General features: G+C 53.6%; 2 protein-coding genes across 2 annotated transcripts; one reads left to right on the plus strand and one right to left on the minus strand.

Moving 5' to 3' along the window:
- Window positions 1–314: 314 nt before the first annotated feature.
- J4E86_006847 (uncharacterized protein) lies at window positions 315–1,628 on the plus strand (the record flags this gene model as incomplete). The annotated part of the gene is made up of 1 exon (XM_051447371.1): window positions 315–1,628. The coding sequence occupies one exon, from the start codon at window positions 315–317 to the stop codon at window positions 1,626–1,628; it is 1,314 nt and encodes a 437-aa protein (XP_051301856.1).
- Window positions 1,629–2,362: 734 nt separating this feature from the next.
- On the minus strand, window positions 2,363–24,255 carry J4E86_006848 (NRPS; the record flags this gene model as incomplete). The annotated part of the gene is made up of 6 exons (XM_051447372.1): window positions 2,363–8,127; window positions 8,177–12,328; window positions 12,382–16,651; window positions 16,699–19,905; window positions 19,958–23,682; window positions 23,778–24,255. 6 exons carry the CDS (start codon window positions 24,253–24,255, stop codon window positions 2,363–2,365), a joined length of 21,597 nt encoding a protein of 7,198 aa, XP_051301857.1.
- Between the last annotated feature and the right edge of the window lie 1,298 nt (window positions 24,256–25,553).

Here is a 25,553-nt window from a genome sequence, read left to right on the forward strand (position 1 = left end):
CAAAGTTCGGGGGATGGGCAATATTGGCATGGTGAAAACTTCCAGGATGGCTGTAACAGTTGCGTCTGGTGATCTGTGAGGCTCAAGCGTCGACGGGCGCCAAGACCTCTTTCGCTCAACCTGTGCTGAGATCAGCGTGCGCTAAACCCAACTCGGCCTCAGGCATGATGATGCAGGCTTGGAAAAGGCATGACACCTTGACTTTCTCGCTTGGCATCGAGCCAAATCGCATCGAAGAAAATGCCAAATTGACGTCAAGCAATATGGCATTTGCTTCGCTGTCAACGGCCATCCCCCGTCGTCGATAAGACACCATGTCCCCGTCGCGCCCATCATCCTCGCATCCCGAATCAACGACTTCGTTGGTTTCAGGCACCTCCTCTACCGACAACATGACTGCCCGTGCCAGACCCATCAAACGGCGCCCCCGGCCCGCGCAACGAGAAGACTACAACCCCACATATTTGCCATGGAAGAAGCGCTTAGATCACTTTACTTGGTCGTGGTTTGAGTGCACTATGTCCACCGGCGCCATTGCGACACTTCTCGGGCAGCAGCCATACAGCTTCCACGGATTAAAGACCATTGGGAAGATATTCTTCATCTTGGATATCGTTCTGTTCCTTGCGTTTAGCGCATGCATCACCTACCGTTTCATCCACAACCGTGGATCCCTTAAGCTCAGTCTGCACCACCCACACGAAAGCTTCTTCTTCGGCGCATTCTTCGTATCCATCGCACTCATCATCTACTGTATTGAGCTGTACGGAGTGCCATCTTCAGGACCATGGCTCATCAAGACGTTGGAAATACTCTTCTGGTTATACGCGGCCATCGTTATCTTGGTCGCTGTCTTCCAATACCACGTCATTTTCGACCGACGTGAGCTTCCTGTTACCGACGCAATGCCCGCTTGGATCCTGCCGGTATACCCCTTCCTTGTCCTTGGAGTTCTGGGTGGTACACTGTTGAAGAGTCAGCCACCTGGGCCTGGCTTCAACATCTTCGTCGGCAGCGTCACCTTTCAGGGCTTGGGCTGGACTATCGCGTTCCTAATGTTGACCCTCTACTTCACGCGCTTGGTTAACAGCAATCTTCCCGAGATACCCAAACGCCCCGGCATGTATGTGGCTGTTGGTCCGGCTGCATACACTGCGAACGCATGCATTTCGCTTGGTATGCAGGCACCGAAACACGTCCCCGAACATCTGCTGGGAATTACATCCTTCCCGGTTGGTGATGCTTTCAAGGCTTTCGGAGTTATCGTGGGAATCTTCTTGTGGTTAATCTCCTTCTGGTTCTCCGCCATCGCCACCATCAGCATTGTCATCAGTGCTAAGGAGTCTCACTTTACCTTGAATCATTGGGGATTCATCTTCCCAAACGCTGGCATGACCATCGCCCTCATATACATCGCCAACGCACTGGACAGTCCAGGCATCAAGGGCGTGTGCAGCGCAATGACCATTGTTTTGGTGATGCTGTGGATATGGGTGGCGGTACTCAATGTGAAGGGTGTGCTACAGAAGAAAGTCTTGTGGCCTGGTATGGATGAAGACATGGAGGACATTGAAGGGCACGGCCACAAGCCGGGCTCAGATCAAGAAGACGGAGATGAGCAAGTGTAGAAAGCTGTTACCATTCTCAGCGATATGATGTATTTAACGAATTGTATAATGATTCCACTGATGGAATGCTTGTTCTGTCACTAGCCAGCTGTCTCTACATAGAGCCAACGTATTAGATGCGATCGCGGCCAACACATCATTCCTTGCCCACAACCCATCTTCGCCACTACACAGTTAACCAAGATACCACCGCGCGCCGTGCATGTAGAACAGAATGTCGTACTACAACATCTACCCGGACACAGTCATCGACTACATGATATGCAGCACTTGCGGTACCGAAGCGTTCGCATGGCTAGCCGATGCCTTTTGCTGTCCTGTATGCGGTAGCGACAAGTACAAACATCCAGAACATGCGCATCCGGAGATCGCTTCCAGTTGTGATGAAGCAGATATACAAAGACAGCTTGCGAAAGAGCATTGCGAAGAGATTCGGCGACATTTTGCTGACTTGCAAAAGATACATGGGCAGCTATGGGCTGGGGCTACGATGACGACGCGGGAAAGGAAGAGGGAGCGTTCGCTGAGCGATGACGTGCAGCGTCAGAGGCAATGAGCTAGTTCTGCACGAATCAGGCGAGAGTTGAGAAGGTGAGGTGTTATGCATGTATATATTGCTAAGCGACGTAAAGGGAACTATTTGTAAAAGAACGCTGAATAAGAACCGAATCACTCAACACCGTACGCCCCTAGATACCCATAATACTAATGCATCAAAGTCCAACACCACCAAATCACCCTCCCATCTGGAAAATTGACTTCGAACTCTCCTTCCTCTTCAATCCAATCCTCTTCGCCAACTGACCAAAACCACTACCCCTCCTCTCCTTCTCCTTCACTCCCTTCACCTCAACCTTGGTCTTGCCCTTCTCGCCCCAAGGATTCTGCGCCTCTCGCTCAATCTGCTTCTTGCGCTCCACAGCAAGTATGCCGACTTGATCCACGAACACAGACTTGTCGAGCAAGTCTTCGACCCTGACTCTCAGACCATCTTGGTCAAGAATGGATGCGACTTGTGCCAAGCCCATGATGTCGCCGCCCAGCTGGAAGAAATCTGAGCCGAGATCAATGTGTGTAGGAGAGCCACGCTCGTCGTGTAGAATTTGCTCCCAAGCCGATCGCAGCGTTGTAGCGAGGGTGTTTGTCTCGTGATTTGAGAGGCCTGTATCGGTGGGTAAAGTCATCGGCTGCTTCTCCACGGACCGCTTGCGCATCTTCTCTGAGTTGGCGGTAGTCGAGCTACCGGAGCTGACCTCTGTAAATAGTGGAAGCAGAGTGTGCGGGTCTTCCGAGAAAGCTACGACATTGGCGCAAAGAATATCGAATGCGTGCTGCGCAAATTCTGTGGTAATCGTGCTGTTGGGGACGTACGTCAAAGTGACATCCATCTCATTGCCACGGGAGGTAGTGTGGACGGAGAAGTCTGCGAAGTCTTCCTGGGAGCCAACGGCGCCGATGGTGTACTCAATGCCGCCTAGCTGCATAGTTGGCCGGTCATCCTGAATGTTCTGGTCATGTTGCAGAACGCTGGAGAAGTTTGTCCAGTCAGGCCATTCCGTGCAGTGTCGGGTGATCTCGCGGAAGCCGAGCGACTCAAATGGCATGTTCGCGATTTGTTGGTCTTGAACATACTTTAGAAGATCCATTACAGTCCAATCAGGTCGGTAGACAATGCGAACAGGTACCATGTTCAAGCAAGGGCCGACGATGTTCTCGACATTGGCGACACCGCCGTTACGGCCTGAGATGACGTGACCGAAGACAATATCAGCCTTGCTCACAAGACGGGAGAGAGTCGAAGCCCAAGCGGCCTTGGCCACCGTTGCGCTGGTGATGTTGACGCCCTTGAGCTTGGGTGCACTGACTCTCTTTTCGAGTGTGATGGATTGGCCAGCTGAGCGCTGATAGTTGGGGCCGAATCGGTTGACAATCTCTGTCATCTTAGAGCCGCGAAGAATGTCTCTCCAGTGATCGTGGGCTCCCGATACGGTCTTGGCAGTTTCGCGTACAAAGTTGCCAAAGCTTGGGGCAGATGAGACCGGGAGACCATTGTATCCATCTTGGAGCGCACCGAGGATCTTGGACATGCAGACTCCATCGTATTGGGCGTGTGAAAGTCGCATGAAGATACGGTATCGCCCTGTTTGCTTTTGCTTTGCGACCACGAATTGGATGAACGCTTCGCCAAGTCGTGGACCGCCCTCTCGATCCTTCTGTTGCAGGTCCTTCGTGAAGGTGTCGATATCTTCGTCGGTTTGATGGTATATGAATTCTGGTTGAAGCTTCCGCAGTACGACCTGGAGGAAGCGGTCGCCATAGGGGACGAATACGGTGCGAAGAATATCGAAGGCTTGTACCATACGGTAAGCAGCTTGCTTGAGCCTGCGAAGATCGAGCGGCCCATCTCCATCCAGGTAGAAGTAGTTGAGCATCCATTTTGACTCCATGAGAGTACCCGTGATGGCGAGTGATTGAAAGTCTGTGACAGGGAAGACGTCCGAGATGCCTCCCTTGAATACTTGCACTTTCGAAATGACACTGTCGACATTGGGGTCTCCAAGCATCGAAACGGACCTGTTGAGAGAGCTCTCAACACCTTCCTGGATAGTATGCGTGGCCAACGGCCTTGAACTGATTTTGCGCGAGGCATTTGGCTTCGTCGGGCCGGTGGTGAGCCCTTGCAACCTCTTCAACATAGTTGAATCTCTGTGGCTCAGCTCCGACTCGGCGGGCATCTCGCTGGGAGCTATGCTCTTGGTGTCGGCGTTTGGATCGAACATGTTGTCCTGGAAGTCGCTCCAGATTGATTGGGCTCTGCCGCGTTGATGAGACCTAGACTGGCCTCCGACACTCCTGCCTGCCACTGAGCCGCCGCCAGCTCGGGACATAACTTCATCAATGACCTCGCCCGCAACACGTACTACACGAGCCATGTCGGCAAATGTGGGGTTCTTGAACACATCAGCCACGGTCATTGAAAGGCCCTCTTCCCTCGCGGCTCCGACGAGGCGCATAGCCATGATGCTATCACCCCCGAGATTGAAGAAACTATCCTCTTGCTCGATGGTGTCCTCCACCGTCTCGAGAAGCTCAGCCCACAGATTGAGTAGCTTCTTCTCAACAATGTCAGGTGTGACTTTGGTAGAGGTCTCGGTGGCAATGACACCAAGAGTGGCGACCATGTCAGCAGCGGTCTGGATCCTGTTCTCCGCATTACTGGCAATGCTCATGCGGCGCGAACGTATGGAGGCTGCTCGTGGTGAGGCTGGGTGTATAGACGCTCCATCGATACTCGGTCGTCCGCGTTGTGACATCGAATGCTTTCTCGTGAGCATACCCGCCATTTGATTAGTCATCTGATCGATCGTTGCAGATGTGGGTTCGGTTGTCAGCTTGTTCTGCGCTACGATCTGCTCGACGATCTGGGGCACCATCTCGCTGACGATGGATCGGATGAGGCTGCTCCAGTCAGGTGTCTCAGCTGGCTGCGGCGCCGCTGGAGTCAGATCAGGGAATGTGATCCTCGGTGTGCGAGGTGGTGAGGTTGATCCGGCACTGGAAAGGCTCGAGCTGGTTCTGAGAATAGGACGCGGCTTAGGTAAAGCAAGGTGCCCGGGTGAAGACTGTGTCGGCTTGATCTTGGTGGCATTATCCAAGTCTGAAATGGTTTGCTGTGCATTGTTGAGCGCCTGGGCCAGGACCTTTGCCATGAGAGCAGAAACGTTCTTTGCCTCGGCATCGGTAACTGCATCACTCCAATACGTGAAGCGCACGGCTTCATCATCGCGGGTGGCATCGATATTGACCGTGATAGCGAACTCGCTGGGATCGTGGCCATCAAGCTGCTCAAACTCAATACCAGAGTCATCTGCCGCGGGCTCGTCTGCGTTCGCGCGCCTCTGAATCGAGACGGCAGTGTTGAAAAGCGATTTTCCGGAAAGACCAAGATCATGCTGGAATTGAGCGAGCGAGCAATGTTGATGTGGCATGGAGTCGACAAAGTCGGACTGCACCTTCTCAATGACCTGGAGCAGTGAAGAAGTCGGTTTCAATTGAACTCGTGATACCAACATGTTGATGAACGCGCCAACTGCGCTGTCGATATTGTCGATTGGCACGTTTCTTCCCGACGTGAGATATCCGTAGCACACATCGGAGGAGTTGGTGTGAGAGCGGAGCACCAGAGCCCATGCTGCGAGGAGGATATTGGCGAAAGTGACGTTGCTGCTCTCCGCTAGATCGTGAATCTCGTCAAATCGGGTAAAGCGCATGTCCAAAGACCGAAGCTCTCGCTGCTTACTGGGGTCTCGAGGCGTAGTCGGGAAATAACATGGGCTGACACCGCGAAGCTTGGCCTTCCAGTACAGTACTGCATCATCAACTGGCAGACCGCGCAGGTACTTGATATAGTCGCTGTATAGCGGTCCTTCCTCAGATAGCTCCCCTTGGTATGCTTCCTGGAGATCTTGCCCGATAATGCCGAGTGAGCCTCCGTCGATAACGGCATGGTTGACAATGACCTTAACAAAGATCTTGCCTGAAGGAGTCTGGACGACAGCAGCCTGATGGGGAAGGACAGGTTTCTTCTTGCCGTTGAGAGAGCCATGCTTGATGGACTCTAGCATCTTAGTCACTTCGCTGTCCTTGCAAGTGTACTTGACTATGCCAGAATCGGGGCCCTTGACGACAATCTGATCGAAGACGCCTCCTTTGCAGACACTGTCGATGAAGACGGTGCGCAACGCTGGATGACGGGCAACGACTTGCTTCCATCCATCGATGACTTTACTGGCATCGACTGGGCCTCGCTTCGATTTGACTTCAAACGTAGTTGACGACCAGTACGATTCCGGGGCCTTGATCTGACTCAAGATCATCCCGTCTTGGATAGGCGAGCAAGGGTACATATCTTCCACCTGATCGAAAGAATGGATACCGGCATGAGGAAGTGTCTTCAAGACCCGATCGAGGCGACTGTACGATTCCAATGGTAGTAGTGGGAAGTCGGTCATCGTTGGCTGTGGGGTATCGGTCTTGGCCAGTTCGGTGGCAATCTCCTCCAGTGTGCGTTGGCATTCGGCGATCCACCTGCGAATGCCTTTCTGGTTCTTGGAGTAGCGATTGTACATGAAGCTGAGTTGGATCTGGCCTTCCGAGACTGAAGCCGAAATCTCGAAGAGTGCCATACGCGTTGTCTTGGTACCCACGTCGGATGTCTCCTCGTCATCGCCGTCCAGCTGCAGCGGCTGTAGGAGCGAATCGCTAGACCCAGACTGTTCTTGTCGGCCAAGGTAGTTGAACAGCACTTCCATTGGGGCATGATTGGCAAAGCGTTGCTGCCCATCTTCTGTGAGATAGCGATGAGCAAAGTAAGGTCGGCCATTGCTTGTGATCTTGCGGCGGGTATCCTTGACTTGTCGGAGCGTATGCATGACCTCGTCTTCTTCGTCACCGATGGGAATGGTGACCGGATACATGGATGTGAACCATCCGACAGTCCGGGAAAGATCGAGATTGCTTGAGTCCCATGCTTCTCGCCCATGAGACTCGTTGAACAGGGTAGGAGCCCTGCGGTTAATGAACACGCGGGAGAAGGAGTGGACAATAGACGCGAGGAGGATGTCGACGAGGTCTGTCCTGTACACGTGGTGGTTTTCGAAAGCCATCGCAGATATTTCCTTATCGATGACGAACTCATCCCTCTCAGTATCACCGTACACGTTCGATCGAGCCTCCATCCCCCAGAAGGCGTAGTTCGCCGGTTCAACCGCGAGCGGCTGGGTTTGCACGTCGCGTTGTCGATCGATTTGCGAGGCGTTTGAGCTCTGCATCGCATTCCAGGTCTGGAAGGGTAGGCTCTTTGCAAGCTTTGTAGTTGGGCCAGAAGCGAGTAAGTCTTCCAGATCGCCAAGCAACACGCCCCAGCTCACTACATCTACGACAAGGTGGTGAGCAGCCATGAAAATCATCTGTTTGCCCTTGAGACTGAAGAGATTCACGGCAAAGACAGGACCGGCGCGAATGTCGAGGCTTTTCTGGGTAGCGGCAATGATGGCAGTCGCAGCAGACGCGGTTGAAACCTCATGTGTCGTGAATGCGTAGGATCCGGAAATTTTCGAGATGACAAGCTGCTGCCATTTCCCAGCATCGTCCTTGGAGAAGCGAGCACGTAGCATCGAGTGACATGCGACGATGGAATCCATAGCGCGTTGAACAGTAGCCGGCTCCATGTATCGTGAGATGCGCAGTGATGATGATTGGTTGAAGTGTGTGCCGTTTTCGATCTTGCCGGTCTGGAAGTAGAAGCGCTGAATCGGAGAGAGGGCAAAAGGTTGGTCGCTTGTCTCTGTTCCGTGGTCCAGGATGACTACGGCCTTGATGTCGGCCGCCAGATGACCCAGGGACTTGGCGCGCAGCACTTGGTTCAGAGTAAGGCTGATACCCTCGCTTCTGCACTTTGCGAGAAGCTTCATGGCAGAGATCGAATCGCCACCAAGCGCTATGAGTGGTTAGTAAACTTGACACTATTCTCCCAGGGGATCACTTACATAGCCAGGACTTGGAAGGCTTGACGTCTTCCACAGGACAGTCCAATACCTTCGCCCAGATGCCCCGAAGAACTGTAAGAGCGGTATCAACAGGTCCGTCGGCCACTTCAGGAAGCTCAGCGTTCACAATGCGCTGATGCGTGGCTTCATCCAGATCATGTAGCCATGACCCGACTTGCTTCTTGTCCAACTTGGTGGAAGCCAAGACTGGGATACGGGGAACAGCGATCCAAATGGCAGGTACCATATATGATGGCACGAGATCAGACAATCTCTCCTTTGCGCGATTGATTCGCGAGAGCGTTTCTTTGTCGGAGAGTACCGTGCGCCAGTCTGAACCAGCGTTGGTAGCGGCGGTTCCGGGGAAACTGACGACAACCGTGAGCTTCTTCGTGCAGGGACCAATCTTGGGTAGCTGTACAACCACTTGATGGATGTTGTCGTCCGCCTGCATGACTGCCTCGATTTCGTCAAGCTCGATTCGCTGACCCGCGAGCTTGATCTGGTTGTCTCTTCGCCCGATGTAGTGGATAGACCCATCAGCGGTGTACTGAACAAGGTCGCCGGTACGGTAGATACGCGATGTATTACGGATCGAGAACATCTTCAAGAAGTCAGGGGCTTCGATGAAGGCTTCCGCAGTACGTTCAGGGTCGTTGAGGTAGCCTCGGGCGAGTAATGGTCCCTCGAGACAAAGCTCTGCGGTTGCGCCGATGGGTGCAAGCTCGTGAGGATTGTCAGAGTTAGTAAGCCAAGCACGTCCGCTCTTTAGGGCGCGACCAATGTTCGACGGGTCTCGTTGTGCAGAGACATGATCATTGACGATAGCAAACACAGTGCCCTCAGTAGGACCGTAGCCGTTCTGTAGTTTGACACCGTTGGCCCATTTGTCGACCACGTCAGATGTCATCGCCTCACCACCGGCTACCAGAGTCTCCAACGTCGGTACAGCGCTTGGTCCTTCCAGCGTACCGGCAACCGATGGTGTGAAGAAAGCCCAGTTGGCTTTGAGATCTGTCACTGCAGCGGCGAGGTCCGTGGTGCGCTGTTCGTCTGATGGTACACAGATTGTGGCGCCCCGAAGAAGGACGGCGAGGGTTTCGCCAACGGAAACGTCAAAAAGGAAGGAGCAGAACTGGAACACTCGGGAAGTAGGCGTAACATGAAGCCCTTCACATATCGCAGCCGAGCTAGAAGCTATACTCTTGTGCTCTACAACGACTCCCTTGGGTTGTCCTGTGCTACCTGAAGTGAAGATGACGTAGCAGGTATTGTTGCCTTTGGCGCGCTGCGATAGCGGTCCGGAACAGGTTGGTAGTCGTCGAATGGCGGTCTCACTGACATTGAACACGTGATCGACCATGTCCGTGAAACGATGGGCGTACGGCGGTGAGCACAGGACAATCGAAGCTTTGCATGCCTCAACGATATGCAGATGTCGTGAAGGCGGGTCTGATGAAGATAATGGCACGTAGCCTGCGCCAGAGATGAGAATAGCCATGATAGCTACGATGGCCCATCGCGACTTGTCCACACAGATCGGGATCAGAGATTCAGGGCCAGCACCAAGCTTCACTAGCTGCTGTGCCAGTTGCGATGCAAGCGCGCCAAGCTCGACGTAGGTGAGTTCGCCATCGAAAGCGGTCACGGCTGTGGCAGTGGGCTGAGATGCAGCCTTCTGGAAAAAGAGCGAGGGCACGGTGTCATCGATGAGATCAGGCTCATACGCGTTCCACTTTTGCACGAGCTGCTTGTCTTGTTCACTGAAGACAGCTACATGACGAACATGAGTAGCTGATTGGAGTTGGTTCAGCACCGACTCAAACTGGTATAGAAGGCGCTGAACATGCCAAAGCGAGATGACATTTGCATCGAAGTGAGCCAAGACATCGATCTTGGTCGATCCCATCTTGCACTCAATCACGAGTGGGTATGTGAAGAAATTGCCCTGATCTTCGTTCTCGTGAACGGTCCACATGGAGTCGGCGAGCTCCTCGTTCTCCGTTTGAACAACCAAAAGGTTCTGAAAGTCGCATGCGGCTGTCATGTCGTCGCCGAGTGCTTTGATAGCAGAAATCCCATGGTGTTGGTATGGAATACGGTCGGTGACATTCGTCGCTATCATCTTGAGCAAGTCGCTAACAGTAGCGCCGCGATCAATTTTGACCCTGGACGGAACGGTGGTCAATGTAGGACCACACACGTCCGTAATTCCCGCGACGGCAATGTCTCGCCCAGCAAGAGTCTCACCAAACACCACATCATCACTTCCGGTGTAGGCAGCAAGCAGCAAAGCCCAGGCAGCTCGTATGACATTGGCTGGTGTGACGTCTGTGTTCTTGCGAGGTGCAAGCTTCACAGTGTGTTGGAACATCCGTCCGTCGGATGTTGCGTTTGAGGTGGCATGGGGTGGCTGAGGGAACTGGAAGGCGTTGAGACCCATCAAGCTGTTCTTCCAGTAAAGATTCGAAGCAGAGGCATCGGTGCCAGAAATGTACCCCACAAATTTGGAGTAAGGTGTCTGAGGGATGGTGGATGTGCCGCTCGAGTATATCTGCTGCACTCGCTGAAGCATCAGGTAGATACTCCAGCCATCGTACAAGGCATGATGCAGTGTCCATACAAAGTACCGCTCCCCTGATGTCGTAGTGACCAGTGAGTAGGCTGCGAGTTTGCCACCGAGATCCGAAGGAATGGTCATCGCTTCGCCTTCGGCACTCATGAGCGAGGCCTCTTCTTTCCAGACAACAGGATCCTTCTTCATGACAGCTTGCACGAACATACCGGATGGTAGCTGGATGATGCGAGTACGAAGGATGTCAATCTCCTGAATGGCTGTGTCCCAGGCCGCCTTGAACTTCGTCATGTCCAAAGTTTTCGGTAGCGCCAATACGTGCTGCGCGACATAAGCTCCAGCTTGCTTGATAGAGAGCGTGAGAAGCGCATCCTGAAGTGGACTCGTCGGATAGGCGTCCTGAATGTTTTCCTTCGGAACTCGGCATTGCTGGACAGCTTCGCCCAGTACTTCATCTCTCGGAGACGAAGCTGGCAGCAGTTCAAAAGGCTGCACTGCCTTCTGCGGCTGATTGAGTGTGTTAGAACGAGTACCAATCTTGGCTAACTCGGAGAGCTTCGGATTCTTGAAGATGTCGATAAAGGACAGCTCTAGCTGTTCGGTATGAGCCATCGCAACGAGACGCATGGACGAGATGGAGTCGCCACCAAGGCGGACAAAACTGTCGTCGATGCCTACTGCAGAAGGTGGCAAACTCAAGACGGAGCACACCGCTTTGTGGATCTTCTTCTCTGCCTCGGTCGTGGGCTGCTTCTTGTTCGCCATGCTTGTGAGTCGGTACAAAGCCATTGTCTCCCGACTGAGGTTTTGTACTAAGCTGCGGAGACGATTGCGATCTAGCTTGCCCGCCGAAGTCCAGGGCAACTTCGTGACAGGAATGAAGATCGAAGGTATCATGTACGAGGGCAAAGAACCGGCGAGCCCATTCTCAGTGTCTTTGCACATGTCTCGAAGCTCGTCGCTGAGCGGAAGAAGTAGTTCATCGGAGGCGGGCAGGTCGGTCGAGGGCGGCTGGACGTTTTGCGCTTCGTCTCCGGCTTGACCCTGAGTAACAGCAAAGAATACTGCCAAAGCCTTCGCAGAGCTGCGATTGGAGGGTGCGACTAGTTCCACTGCGGACTGTACGCTCTCGGGGAAGTTCTTTCCTACGTGAAACTCGATCTCACCCAGTTCAATTCTCTGACCGTTGAGCTTGATCTGGGTGTCCTTACGACCGATGTAGTTCACGGACCCGTCTGTGTTGTAGCGGACAAGGTCACCTGTCTTGTACATGCGGGCTGTTCCAGAGATTTGGCTGCCAGAAGAGATAGTTTTCGCCCAGGCAGGATCAACGATGAAAGCCTTCGCGGTCTTGACTTCATCATTCAGATACCCACGGGCCACGGTGGGGCCTTCAATGACGAGTTCGCCGACGCTACCGATAGGCATGAGTTTGTCGTGGTTTCGTGGGTGTACGATCCATAGTCGACATCCGCTTCCGGTACCGATGGTGCCTGGCTCTGAAACAATGAGCTTGTGATCCAGTGTGGACTTGTATGCAGTAGCGGCTACGACTGAGCACTCGGTAGGGCCGTAAGCTGTTCGTTGTCAGTACGGAGCCGAACGGGGAATATAGGGTCTGTATACATACCGTTGATGAAGCAAGTGCTGTTGCCCCATTTCTTGAGGATGGGTCCGGGAAGCGCCTCGCCTCCAGAAACAAGCGTCTTCAAACCAGGAACGCGCTCTGGCTCGATAGTTCCAAGAACCGACGGGGTCAAGAGTGACCAATTGACTCTCAACTTGCGGATGGCGCCAGCTGCGTTGTTCATGCGATCGTCATCTGTTGGCACGCATACCGTAGCGCCCACGGTCAAGGCTGAAAGAATCTCGATACAGCTTGCGTCGAATGTGTATGAAGCAAACTGGAAGGTGCGAGAGGTTGCATTGATATTCATGCGACGCGTGAAAGCAGCTGCACTTGTACAGAATGCTTGATGAGGAATAATTGTTCCCTTCGGCTTGCCGGTAGTACCTGAGGTGAACAAGCAGTACGCTGCGTTGTCGGGAGTTGCTGTGGAACGTGGCTTGCTGGTCACTGGGATTCCGAGCTTCTTGATGGATCGCTGGTCGACGATAACGGCTGTCTTTGCGACCTCGCTTGCTTTGTCGTGGTATCCGCGCGAGCACAACACCACCGGGGCGCCAACGTCTTCGATAAGCTCTCGAAGTCTGGTTTGCGGATGCTTCGGGTCTAGCGGCACGTACGCTCCACCAGCCTTCATGATTGCTATCATACTGACGATAGCGTATGATGACTTCTCAAACAGAATTGGCACGAAAGTCTCAGTGGTCACACCGATAGCCTGGAGATGGACTGCAAGCTGATTGGTGATCTTGTCAAAGTCTTGGTAAGTGAATGACCCGTCCCATCCTTCCACAGCCTTCGTTGTTCGTGGTCTCGTCAATGCCTGATCATGAATGACGTCGTGCACACAACGGCGGATCGGTGGCGGAAGTTGTGGGTTCCATTCGATGATTTGTCGCAGACTACTATCCGTGAACACGTCTAGCTTGCCAACAGTGAGCTCCGAAGCACTGCTTTCAACAATGCTGTCCAGAATCTTGCTGAAAGTATCGGCCATGTTCTGTGCTTGAGAGGGGAGAATCCTGTCTTTCGAATAGCCAAAGTCGACAGTGATGTTGTCGTCGGTTACATCTGCATTGACTGTGACAATGTATTCGCCGGCATCTTCCGCTTCCATGTCTTCGTAGGTGAGAGCCGTCTCCTCTGGATCGCTTGACAGACCGCGCCTTTGGAAGGTGAAAGCCGTGTTGAACAATGAAGGTAGCTGAAGGGCATGCTGTATGTCGGCAAGAGAGCAGCCCTGGTGCGAAAGAGCCTCAGTGGAGCCTGTTTGGAGAGCCTCGAGGAGCTGAGCAATGGTCGTGTCATCCGAAAAAGATATGCGTGAGATAACCATATTGACGAAGCAGCCCACGGCCTCCTCGATGTTGGTGACCGGAATGTCTCGACCAGAAGCGATTAGGCCGAAGGAGACATCAGACGTGCCTACATAGTAATGGAGAGTGAGAGCCCACGTAAGCTGGAGCACATTCGAGAGAGTCACACCATTGTGCTTGCAAAACGCTTGAACACGGGCAGTGCTACCGAGGTCTATGTCAACTGATCCTGACTCTGGAGAGCTTGATATACCATCGTTGAGGGTGGGAAAGAAGCAGGGCTCCATCCCGGCAAGATGCGTCTTCCAGTATGACAAATCAGCATCGCTGGATTTAGAGAGCATGTATGCAATGTAGTCGGAATAAAGTGGTCCGGCATCAGCCCGTGTCAGCTTTCGTGCGTACGCACGAGCAAGATCAGTAAGTAGATTGGATACCGAGGTGCCGTCATTGATCGCATGACTGAGCTCGAGCTTGATCCATACTTTGCCAGTCTTTGTTTTGCAAATGCTCATGCGATGAGGTGGCACAGCCTCGCGGCAGTCAATGGGCGATTGATCTCGCAGAATTTTGGCAACCTGATCGTCCTCACAGTCGGCGAGGAGTTGAACTCTTCCGGCTTTCTCCTTGACCACGACCTGATCTTTCGACCCGTCCTTTGCAAGGCTATCGATGAATATAGTTCGCAAGGCCTGATGACGGTGCACTACGACTTGCCATGCTTCGGTAAGACGGCGTGGGTCCATTGGCTTGCCATCCGTGGACTGTACTTCTGCCACGGTGTGATACGTGTAGAGCTCGGGATTGCGTGATTGCGTGTGAAGAAGACCCTGCTGCATTGGAGATGCCGGGTATATATCCTCTACATCCGCGAGGTTGACACCGGCGGGCAGGACCGCTGAGAGCCTGGATGTACCGTTGTAAAGAAGTGGAAGATGCTTGAAGTTGCTGACATTACGATCCTGTCGAACTTCGAGAAGCTGTTCTACGGCATCGACGAGGGTCTGGCGACACTGTGCAACCCACGCACGGATCTCGTTCTGTCGTCTCATGTTGCGATTCCATCCAAAGGAGAGCTTGATAGCGCCCTGGGAAACCGCTGCCGTGATGTCAAAAAGCCCTAGGCGGGGAACGTTCGCTCCGACTTCGCGAGAGTCGACCTCATCAAGCGAAGTGAACAGTCCCTCCTTGCCGTCTTGTGTTTGAAGCCTGCCAAGATAGTTGAAGACAGCTTCTGCAGGCCAGTGGCTGGCATATCGAGTCTGGCCTTCCTCTGTGAGATTCCGGTAGGCGAAGTAAGGCCGCCCTTTGTCTGGCGTACGGTTTCTGAAGTCTCTAACCCATCGGATAGTGCTGATCATGTCTGTGGCTTCATCCAGTGGGAGAGGAAGATGGATAGGCGTCACTGTAGAAAACCAGCCCACTGTGCGCGAGAGATCTTGACGGCTATTGAAGGTTTCACGACCGTGGCCTTCATTGTGTATCGTGATGGTGGACCTGTCCGAGAAAACCTTGCGGAACGACTCAAATAGAGCAGCGATGAGAATGTCGAGGATTTCAGTAGCCAGAGCGTCCTGTGCACCAAGGAGGAGCATGGTGTCTCGAGTTGACAGCTGTACGTCCTCTTCCACTACGTCTCCACTGAGGTTGGGGCGGCCTTCCATGCCCCAGTAGTCGAAGTCTCCCGGTGCAACATCCCCAGCCGGAAAGACACTTCTGGCGTTCTCTTGCTTGGCCTGAATAGTCTGCTGTTGCAGCCATAGGTGATACGGTAAGCTCTGAGGTGCTGGCTTAAGGCCGTGAAGGAGACCCTGCAGGTCTTCGAGGATGATTCCCCATGACACCACGTCGATGACAAGGTGATGAGCGACGAGTGCTATGGCCTGAGAGAAAGTTTGATCGATGTCAAAGAGCTCAATAGCAAAGGTCGGGCCTTTGGAAACGTCCAAGGTCGCCTGGCTGTCATCTATTATGGGCCGTAGATTGGCATCGTCGCCTGCTTGCACGTTGTGGCGACGAAGTCTAAATGACGTCGGTGCATCTTTTTCGACTCGCTGCTTCCAAGCTCCTGCTTCGTTCTTGGCAAAGCGTCCGCGAAGCATTGGATGAGTTTTGACTAGAGTAGTCACCGCCGCTCGAAGCTCTGCGGTCTCAACATTTCGTGAGAGGCGGAAAAGCTCAGTCTGATTGAAGTGGTTGTGCGCATCGCCAACGGTGTCGAAGAAAACCTTTTGAATCGGCGAAAGATCGAAGGGCAAATCGTAGTCTACGGCTTCCGATACAACTTGTGACTTCTCGGAAACGTTGACTGTTGAGGCCATAGCCGAGATGGATTTGGCACGAATGATATCCTGTACGCTGATGGGAAAGCCCTGAGCACGACACTGCGATGAGACTTGCATAGCGGCAATTGAATCACCGCCAAGATGTAGGAAAGACTGATTGAGGCGGATATCAGCGACTGAAAGGTTCAGAACCTTGGCGAAGATAGCTTGCAGCTTCTTCTCGATTGCATTACCGTCGTTGGATTCGGTGTCGTCTGATCCAATGGCCGAGATCAGACGATAGGTAGGCTGGTCCATCTCCTCCAGCCACTGGATCGCGCGTCTTCGATCCAATTTCCCGGAAGGCATCAACGGGAAGCGCTCGACAGCGACCCACAAGGAGGGTATCATGTAGGCGGGCAAGCGCTCGCATAGACTGTCCCGAATGGAAGCAATGTTCAGCGAGGCACTTTCTTGCGGCAACACCTTCAATCCGTTCTTCGTGCTCATCGTAGTCGTGCCCATGTTCTGGAGGGACACAATTGCGACAAGTCGCTTCGCACAAGGTCCAGTCTTAGGCACCGAAGCCAGAGCGGTTTGCACGTTGTGATCGTCCAATAATTTGTGCTCAACTTCAGATAGCTCTAATCGTTGGCCGCGCACCTTGGTCTGGAAGTCTTTGCGACCGAGATACTATTGCAGTTAGTATGCGTCGAGCTAGAGTAATGGAAACGACTTACCAGCATTGTGCCATCCTCGTTGTATTTGACCAAGTCACCAGTCTTGTAGATGCGCAGGGATGCTGAGGAGTCATTGCTCAGTAGACCTGAAGACCACTTGACATGCCCAACGAAAGACTGGGCTGTCTTTTCGGGGTTGTTGAGATATCCGGCTCCAACTGCACCTCCCTCCAACAAAAGCTCTCCTATGGCGCCAACGGGTGCAAGAACGTTGTGGTTGTTCCTTGAGACGATCCAGCCTCGTGCTGTGACAGCCTTGCCAAGATTGTTGGGCTTCATGTGAGATGTCATGATACTGGTAGTTGCGACAGCAGAGCATTCAGTTGGTCCGTAACCATTGCCGAGTGTGACCTTGTCCGCCCAAGTGATCAGGTCTTGCTGCGACATTGCTTCGCCAACAAGGAACAGAGTCTCTAACATAGGGACTTGCGATGGCGACATCATACGCACGACCGAGGGTGTGAGAGCAGCCCAGTTGACATGGAACTGGTTCATGACACCAACAAGATCGTTCGTTCGGGTAGCCTGGTCTGGTACGCAGATAGTACCGCCCTGCATGAGAGTGCTGAGTATCTCAATTAAGCAAGCATCGAATGTGTACGAAGCGAATTGGAGTACTCTAGACGTATTGGAGATCTTCCAGCCAGCCACGAATGCAGTAGAACTGGTGACCCAGTGGTTGTGGTTCACTAGAGCCCCCTTGGGTTTGCCGGTCGACCCAGAAGTGTAGAAGGCGTATGCTGGAGAGTCACTGTGTACTGAAGGAAGACGCTGTAGACGATCATGATGAGTCTCAGTTGCTTGCCGATCTACAACCAGGGTGCTGGACGGGATAGACCGGCAAAGCCCTTCATACTGTGGCGCGCAAAGGACTAGGTCGGCGCCAATGTCTGAGACAATTTCACGAAGGCGGAGAACAGGTGCCTCGAAATCCAAGGGAACAAATGCTGCTCCAGCTTTAAGTACAGCCAGCATGGCGACGATGGTCCAACCTGACTTGTCGAAGCAGAGCGGGACGAACTGATTTGGCTTAACTCCAAGTCGCATCAACCGGTGCGCGAGAGCAGAAGATCGGTCGTCGAGTTCGCGGTAAGTCATGACACCAGTATCCCAGGCATTGACAGCAGCAGCGGTGGGACGAGACGCGACCTGGTCCTCTTCGATAACACTGTGAATGCATCTAGGGATTGATGGCACTGGCTCGCGATTCCAAGAGCCGATCAGATCGCGGTCAGCAGGATTGACTAGATCCAGGTCACCCAACGTTCGCGTGATGTTGTCAGCACCATTCAACTGCGTGAGGATGAAGTCAAACTGCTGCACCATGCGCTGAGCGAGCCACTTTTCGACCACGCGATCATCGAACAACGCTTCTACCAGGACGCCAGTCGAACTGACCTTGCAGTTGAAGACGAAGGCATAACTGAAAAAGTCAGTTCCGATAGTATTGGCACTGATCATGTTCCACAGAGGGCTCTCGGCGTCGAAGTCGTCTCCTGACTCGATACCCAGAAAGCTCTGGAAGTCACACGCTATGGCTGTCTCGGAACTCAGTTTGCTGATGTGTTGTAGACCGGCGAACTGATATGGCAGCGAAAGCGAAGATTGTTTCTGGGTCTCTTTGAGATATTCATGAACTGTGGAAGTGCGATTGAGCCGCAGCCGGACGGGTGCAGTCGTGATAGTGGGGCCAATGATGGACTCTATGCCAGGAACGGAAGCCTCACGACCACTGTTGGTTTCACCCCAAATAACGTCATCTAGTCCGGAGTAGGTGGCAAGGAGAATGCCCCATGCTGCGCGGATCATGGAAGGGACGGTGACCTCGAGACCTGGGTTGCGTTTGAGCTGTACAGAGTGCAGCAATTGGCCATTGGCTTCCACGCGGTGATCTGGAGATGGTAACTGGGGGAATTGCGACGCCGTTACGTTGTCGAGCTGCGAAAGCCAGAACGCATCGGACTGCTTCTGGTCCAAACTCGTAATGTACTTCACGAAGCGCGAGTAAGGCACAGTGAGGGCAATGTTTTGAGTTTCGTTGCGGTAGTGTGCTTCGACTTTGCGGAACAATGCTGTCCAGCTCCAGCCATCGTAAACGGCATGGTGGGCAGTCCATACAAAGAAGACCGAGTCAGTCTTCTCACCAACGAGAGTGAACGTTGTTAGAGGTGCGCCGTTCTTGGCGGGAAGCTGCCTGGTGGTCTCGTTGATATCTTGGATGTCGGGAAGAGACTGCCACTCAATCTCTTCGCGTAACACTACCTGCAGGAAGCCATGCTCCTCTGAGTAGACGATGCGCGTGCGCAAAGTGGCCTCGCTGGCAATGACGGCCTTCCAAGCCTGTTTGAAGCGCGCCAGGTCAATATCGGCTGGCAGGCGGTAGATGGGCTGCACGACGTACGTCCCTGGATCCTTGTTGGTGAGCATTACAAGACCCTCTTGGAGCTTGCTGCATGGGTATATGTCTTCGATGGAGTCAGGGAAGACACCGCACTCAGATGCAGCCAGTGCCACGATAGCCTGACGGGAAGACCGCGGGAGCAGCTCCATGGGCAAGGTATCTGCTTCCGGCTTTGCCGCATCATCGGATGATAGCATAACCGCAGTAGCGGCCATGTCTAGCAGCTTAGGCTGCGCGAACACATTGGCGACATTGAGCATAACGCCATCCTTTCTCGCCGCAGTGACGAGCTTCATGGCGCTGATAGAGTCCCCACCAAGGCGGAAGAAGGAGTCTTCTGCGCCCACAGCGCTCGCATCGAGCTTCAGCACCGAAGCCCAGAGGCGCGCCAACGCGACCTCAGCTTGCCCAGCAGGTGCGCGGCCGCTCTTGCCTGCTAAGCGGAAAGGAGTCATGCGTGATTCAGGAAGGGCTGCCGCCAAGGCGCGTAGCACCTTCCGGTCAAGTTTTCCAGACGTCGTCATGGGCATGCGGGTGACTGGCATGAACATGGAAGGGACATAGTAAACAGGGAGCGCATTGGCGAGCGCGATTTCAACGTGCTTGGCCACTACGCGTGCCGACTCGCCCATCTCGCTGATGGCAGCTGGAGCCTCATCTTCAGAGAGGCACATGAAGGCTACGAGCGCTTTTGTCTTGTTGCTGTCGTTGAACTTGACTAGCTCGACAGCCGACTTTGCGCCAGCCGGCAGGTTCAGCTTGAGGTGGTGCTCGATCTCCCCCAACTCTATGCGTTGGCCATGCAGCTATGTAAAGTTAGTTTATGAACTTCGGAATGATATGTGATCAGACGCGTACCTTGACTTGAGAGTCTTTCCTGCCTAGATAGATCATGTCACCGTCGGAGGTATACTGCACGAGATCGCCGGTGCAGTAGAACCTGCGTCCCGTGGGGCCCATGACACGAGCCCACTCAGGATCCATGAGGAATGCCGCCTTGGTCTTCTCGGCGTCATTGAGATAACCGCGGCTGAGGATTGGTCCTTCGAGGATCAACTCTCCCTTGCAGCCAATAGGCATCAGGCGGTCACGGTTCTCGGCGTCGACGACCCATCCAACGCAGCCGATTGCCTTGCCGATATTGGTAGCTTCGCCGCGGCCATCACTGAAATCTTTGAACGCCGAGTTGATGGATGCTTCGCTAGGTCCGTACATTCCAACAAGGTGGACATGTTGACTCCAGAGGTCGATGAGCGCCCTGGTAAGAGGCTCCGCACCAAGACAAAGGCTTTTAATTGAAGGGACCTGTGCAGGCGTGAGAAGTGCCGCTACCGTAGGTGTGAGATCCATCTTGTTCGCTCTCAGCCTAGCGATGGCACCAGGGAGATCGTTAACACGATCGGCTTCAGAGGGTACGCACACACAGCCACCTCGCTGGAGAGTAGTGAACATCTCTTCTAGTGAGTTGTCAAACGTGTATGAAGCGAACTGAAGCATGCGCGAGTCCCGATTGATGCCGAACTTGGAGCCGTGGGCCTCCGCGCTGGTGGCTATTGCTGAATGCTCAAGTACAACACCCTTGGGTCGCCCGGTACTACCACTAGTGAAGATGACGAATACCGGGTTGTGGGGCTGCACGCTAGGGCAGGCGGGACCACCGACAAGAGGGAGACTCTGTAGAAGTGCATCATCTACTATGATGACATTGGCCACGAGACCGTCGAACTTGGATGCACGCGAAGCAGTGGTCAGTACCACTTGGGCACCAGCATCTTCGAGACGGGTTTGGAGCGCTGGGGCAGGATGCGCTGCATCGAGTGGGACAGCAGCGCCGCCTGCCTTGAGAACAGAGAGCATAGCAATGATTGCAAAGGCACTCTTGTCGAAACAAGTAGGCACGAACACCTCAGGTCCAACTCCAAGCTTGACGAGATGATGCGACAAGCGATCTGTGGCGGTCTTCAGCTGGTCGTATGTGTACTCTCCGTCGTGAGCACAGATCGCCTGTGCCTCTGGTTGAGAATCAGCCCATCGGGCGAATATGTTGTGTACACACTCGTTGATCGTAGCCGGCATGACATTCCAGTCCTGTAACTGTTGCAGGTGCCTCGGGCTGAGATGGTCCAGGGATGAGATGCGCCGTTTCGAGTTGAAGACAATGTTCTCGAGCGCACGCGCGAAAGTGTTGGCGACGTTCCTAGCCTGTATGGCGGTGAGATGGTCTGTCCAATAGTCGAGATCCACAGCTGCTGTGTCATCGCCGACTTCGATATTGACACTAACTGGGTACTCGGTCGGATCGTAGATCGGGCGAACCTCGCGGAGAGTAACATCCTCTTTAGGAGAGTTCTGTTCCTGGGGTAGGCGACGGTAGGACAGCGCAGTATTGAAAAGGTTGGCGCCGGAGAGCTCGAGCACGTGCTGAACGTCGGCCAAAGCGATATGGCGATGAGGCAAGGCTTCCATATAGTCTCTTTGTACGTCCTGAAGTATGTCCAAGAGACAACGAGAACCATCCGATAGATCCACGCGGCAGACGAGCGTGTTGATCAGCGGTCCGACGATGCTTTCCACTCCATGAACTTCCTCCGCATCACGAGCGGAAGTGAGGTAGCCGAACGTGACGTCGTTACTTCCGATGTAGCAGCTGAGCGTCAGTGCCCATGCAGTATGAAAGACGTTGGATAGCGTAATGCCATTGGTGTTGCAAAAGTGCTGCAGATCGGCCAAACTTATACTGGTCAGATCGAGGCGGATGGTGACCAGTTCTTTGGCTACAGTATGGCCTAGGCCATCGTCAAGAGTCGGGAAAGAGCAAACCTCACTACCACCGAGGTAAGATTTCCAGAACTCGAGGCTGGACTCTTCAGGTTGTTTCGCAAGCCACGCGATGTATGCGCTGTAGGGAGTACCATCGAGAATGGTTCGCCCTGCGCATGCTTTCCTGAGTTCCTCAGCCAAAAGACTCATGGAGTGACCGTCCATGATGGCATGGCTGATATCCAGGGAGCAGTAAGTCTTCCCGTCGGCCGTAGTACAGATGGTGAAACGGTGGTTTGGGCATCGACCGTGGTTGTAAGTGACGGAACGCTGCTCCTCAATGAGTTTTATGGCATCCGTCTCATCTAAGGCCTCGAAGTGTACGATGTTGGCGTCGATGTGTTTGAGAACCACTTGATTGTAGAGACCCTTCGCACCGACATTCTCGATGAAGATCGTGCGTAAAGCTGGGTGTCGATCGACGACTTGTTGCCAAGCGTCAGCGACCTTCTCCCAAGAGATATCCCCGTGGATCGTGGTAACCTCGTGAAGAGTAGCCGCAGCGTAGAAACCGGCATCCTTGGTTTGTGACAAGAGCAGACCTTCCTGCATCCTTGAACATGGATACACATCTTCAGTGTCGGTATCCCGAATGCCAATGGCTGAGAGGCTATCGATCATGGCTGAGAAGCTCTCGTCCGTCAATGACAGTAGCGGGAAGTCGCTGAGTGTTGGCTTCGGGTCGAGAATGGTGAGACCTCGGATCATCTGCGAGATGGTTGACTGGCATTCCGATACCCATTGCTGAATGAGTGACTGGTGCTTCATGTGCCGGTTGAACGTGAACGCGACCTTGAGATGACCTTTGAAGACGAAAGCGGAGATCTCAAAGAGACCCCACCTGCAGGTTTCGTGACCAAAGTCGGACGTGCCGCCAGCCTTGCCTGTCTCTCCGGCCATGGTCCCGGATGGCTGGAGAAGAGCGTCCGCTCTCTCGAGTTGCTGATATTGGCCGAGATAGTTGAACAAGATCTCCATGGGCCAGTGAGTTTCGAAAGTATCACGACCTTCTTCAGTGAGACAACGCCTAGCAAAATACGGCCGGCCATTACCAGGGATTCGTCGTTTGAAGTCCTTGATCTTGCGGACTGTATCTGTAGGATTGCGTGATGGCGATACAAGGATTGGAGATAGCGCGGTGAACCATCCAACAGTGCGGGTGATGTCAATGTCCGAGTCCCAGGGTTCACGCCCGTGCCCTTCGTTGAAGATGGCAGGCACAGGTCGGTCGGTAAAGACATGTGACCAAGACTGGATTAACGATGCAAGCAAGACCTCGACTGGCTCGGTCTTGTAAGCAGTATGGCAGTTGATCAGGAAGGCAGCACTAAGCTCTTTGTCAAGTTCAAAGCTGGCATGACTAGCGTTGCCGTAGGTGTTGTCTTGATGCTGAATGCCCCAGTACGTGAAGTCCATGGGAGGAACATCAACAGCAGGAAGGACGTCATCAAGCTCGAGCGACTCAGCGTGATCACGTTGCAGCTCCGCCCATTTCTGGAACGGAAGAGCAGGGGCAAGCAACTGCCCGCCTTTCAAGATCTCTTCAAGCTCTTCGAGCAATAACCTCCACGTGACCAGGTCAACAACTAAATGGTGACCGGTGAGGAATGCATACTGCTCGTCACCAAAATCGAAGAAGTCGGCAGCGAAAAGCGGGCCAGAGACGTGATCAAAACATTGCTGCGAGTCGGCGATCTGAGTGTCGATTTGAGCTTGTGATGTCACGTCAAGATGACGAAATCGGTAGGAGCCACTGATATCATCTGCACTTGAAGTCAGCAATGTGCAAGCGACTCGCCTACAGAGCAGTAGTAGTACACAAGGCCATGTAGGTTGGGGCACTAGCTGTTAGACTTACTTGTAAGACGCTGTTGCCAGCCATGCTCAGGTGAATGCGTGAACCGTGCTCGCAGCATAGAGTGGCGTGTTACGAGCTGTTCCACCGCAGACTGAAAATCGCCGGCGTCGGTCTTACGTGACACCCGGAGATAAAAAGATTGGTTGAAATGGCCATTAGTGTTTGGACGCTTGAAGAAGAGTGATTGAATGGGAGAGAGCTCGAAATCCTCATCGAAGAATTCCTGGTGGTCATAGGCTGAGTTGCCGACTTCTTTGACAGCAGCCGACAACTGGGTGATGGACTTGCTGCGCAACACCTCTTGGACGCCAAGACTCATGCCTTCCTTCCGACATTGGCCCACGACCTGCATGGCAGAGATGGAGTCTCCCCCAATCGAAAGAAAGGACTGGTCGAGAGGAACATGGGGCAAATTGAGGACATGAGCCCAGATAGCTTGGAGGCTCTCCTCGACATTAGTGACGACTGTTGATGACATGATGGGTCGTGTGTCGTTCCTGTTGCACACTGGGTGAGCAAATGATTGTGTTGAGGGGTCAATGTGATGCTACATGAGGGCATGGGCCATGTGAAGGGTTCTGTGCTAACCGCGCGGTACGCGTTTTGCTTGCATGGAGGGTACACTTACAAAGATCAGGTAGAGTGTGTCTGACGAATCTGATTGTCAGCAACGATGTGATCAATTCACGTACCGTGTATTACAACTTCTCGTCGAGTATGAGAAGGGTGGCGAAGGCAGATGCGTGCCTTTTGTCCTGCTGACAATAACTTGGGTATAGCAATCCAAAAATTCTAGGGTCAGTCACACGGAAATGTCTGTGATTGAGAAGATGAAAAGGCTCAGTACGGGCCTCAGGTTCTACTCTTGCATGCGCTGCGTGGGATCGTCACTCGGGGATAGTGAGATACTCCTGAATCCCTTGCCACCTGATACGGGGGTCTCGGCATGGCAGTGAAATCATCATAGGTTATTCTTGTCTGTTTCAAGCCACATAGACTGGAGAAGCATGGTATGCGAGCGCAAACAGCCGGGGCCTGCAGGCAGGCATCGTCTTCGAGAACGAAGAAGCATTAGCTGCAAAGACCCGCAGGTGCCCCAGGCCAACTTAGAATTGTTTGTGATTGGAGGCGTTGCGCTGGATAGACGAAGGGGACGGACGAGCTGGGCATGAAGCGGTGGACACGCTGGCGAGTTCCTTTTCGGGTTCCACCAGGAGTAGTGCATACCAGATTGTGCGAAACCAAAAAGCAACGGGCGGTTCCTAGTGGGCGAGGGCCACAACCGCCGTGGCCATGACCGTCGCGTCTTCGCGAGGCTGGCTGTGACGTGCTTGGCTTTTGCGATGCTGTGAAGTCTCTGCGGAGGTCGCGACAGGTTAATAGGTACATATTGTGGCGTGCGTGGGAACACGAGACGGTCCGACGCGGAGATGGGAGGTGTGAAGAATGAGGTTTGACGCGTCGGTGGCCGGTTGGCTCCTGCTGGTTGGGGTAAGACGCGCGAAAACAAAGATGCGGGGCGCTTATGTAACGCGTCACGCACTAGGCCGCGAAAGGTCTCGGCCTAGCTCCAAGCGCGATCGGATGCTCTTCTCCGCCTCAGCGCTGCCGGCGCGAGCTTCGCTGCCCGTACTTCATGCCTCCCTACATACATTGGCATGCGTCTGCATACGGCGCCCACGAGCTTGCCGCCAGCTGTCACCGGTCAGCTGCCTAACGGGGTTTTCGCTTCACGCTGCCACGTTCAACAGTCTGCCACCTTCAGCCTCAGTTCCC

Source organism: Alternaria arbusti (assembly GCF_024043155.1).
Source record: "Alternaria arbusti strain BMP 1465 chromosome Unknown scaffold_8, whole genome shotgun sequence".
Taxonomy (NCBI): Eukaryota; Fungi; Ascomycota; class Dothideomycetes; order Pleosporales; family Pleosporaceae; genus Alternaria; species Alternaria arbusti.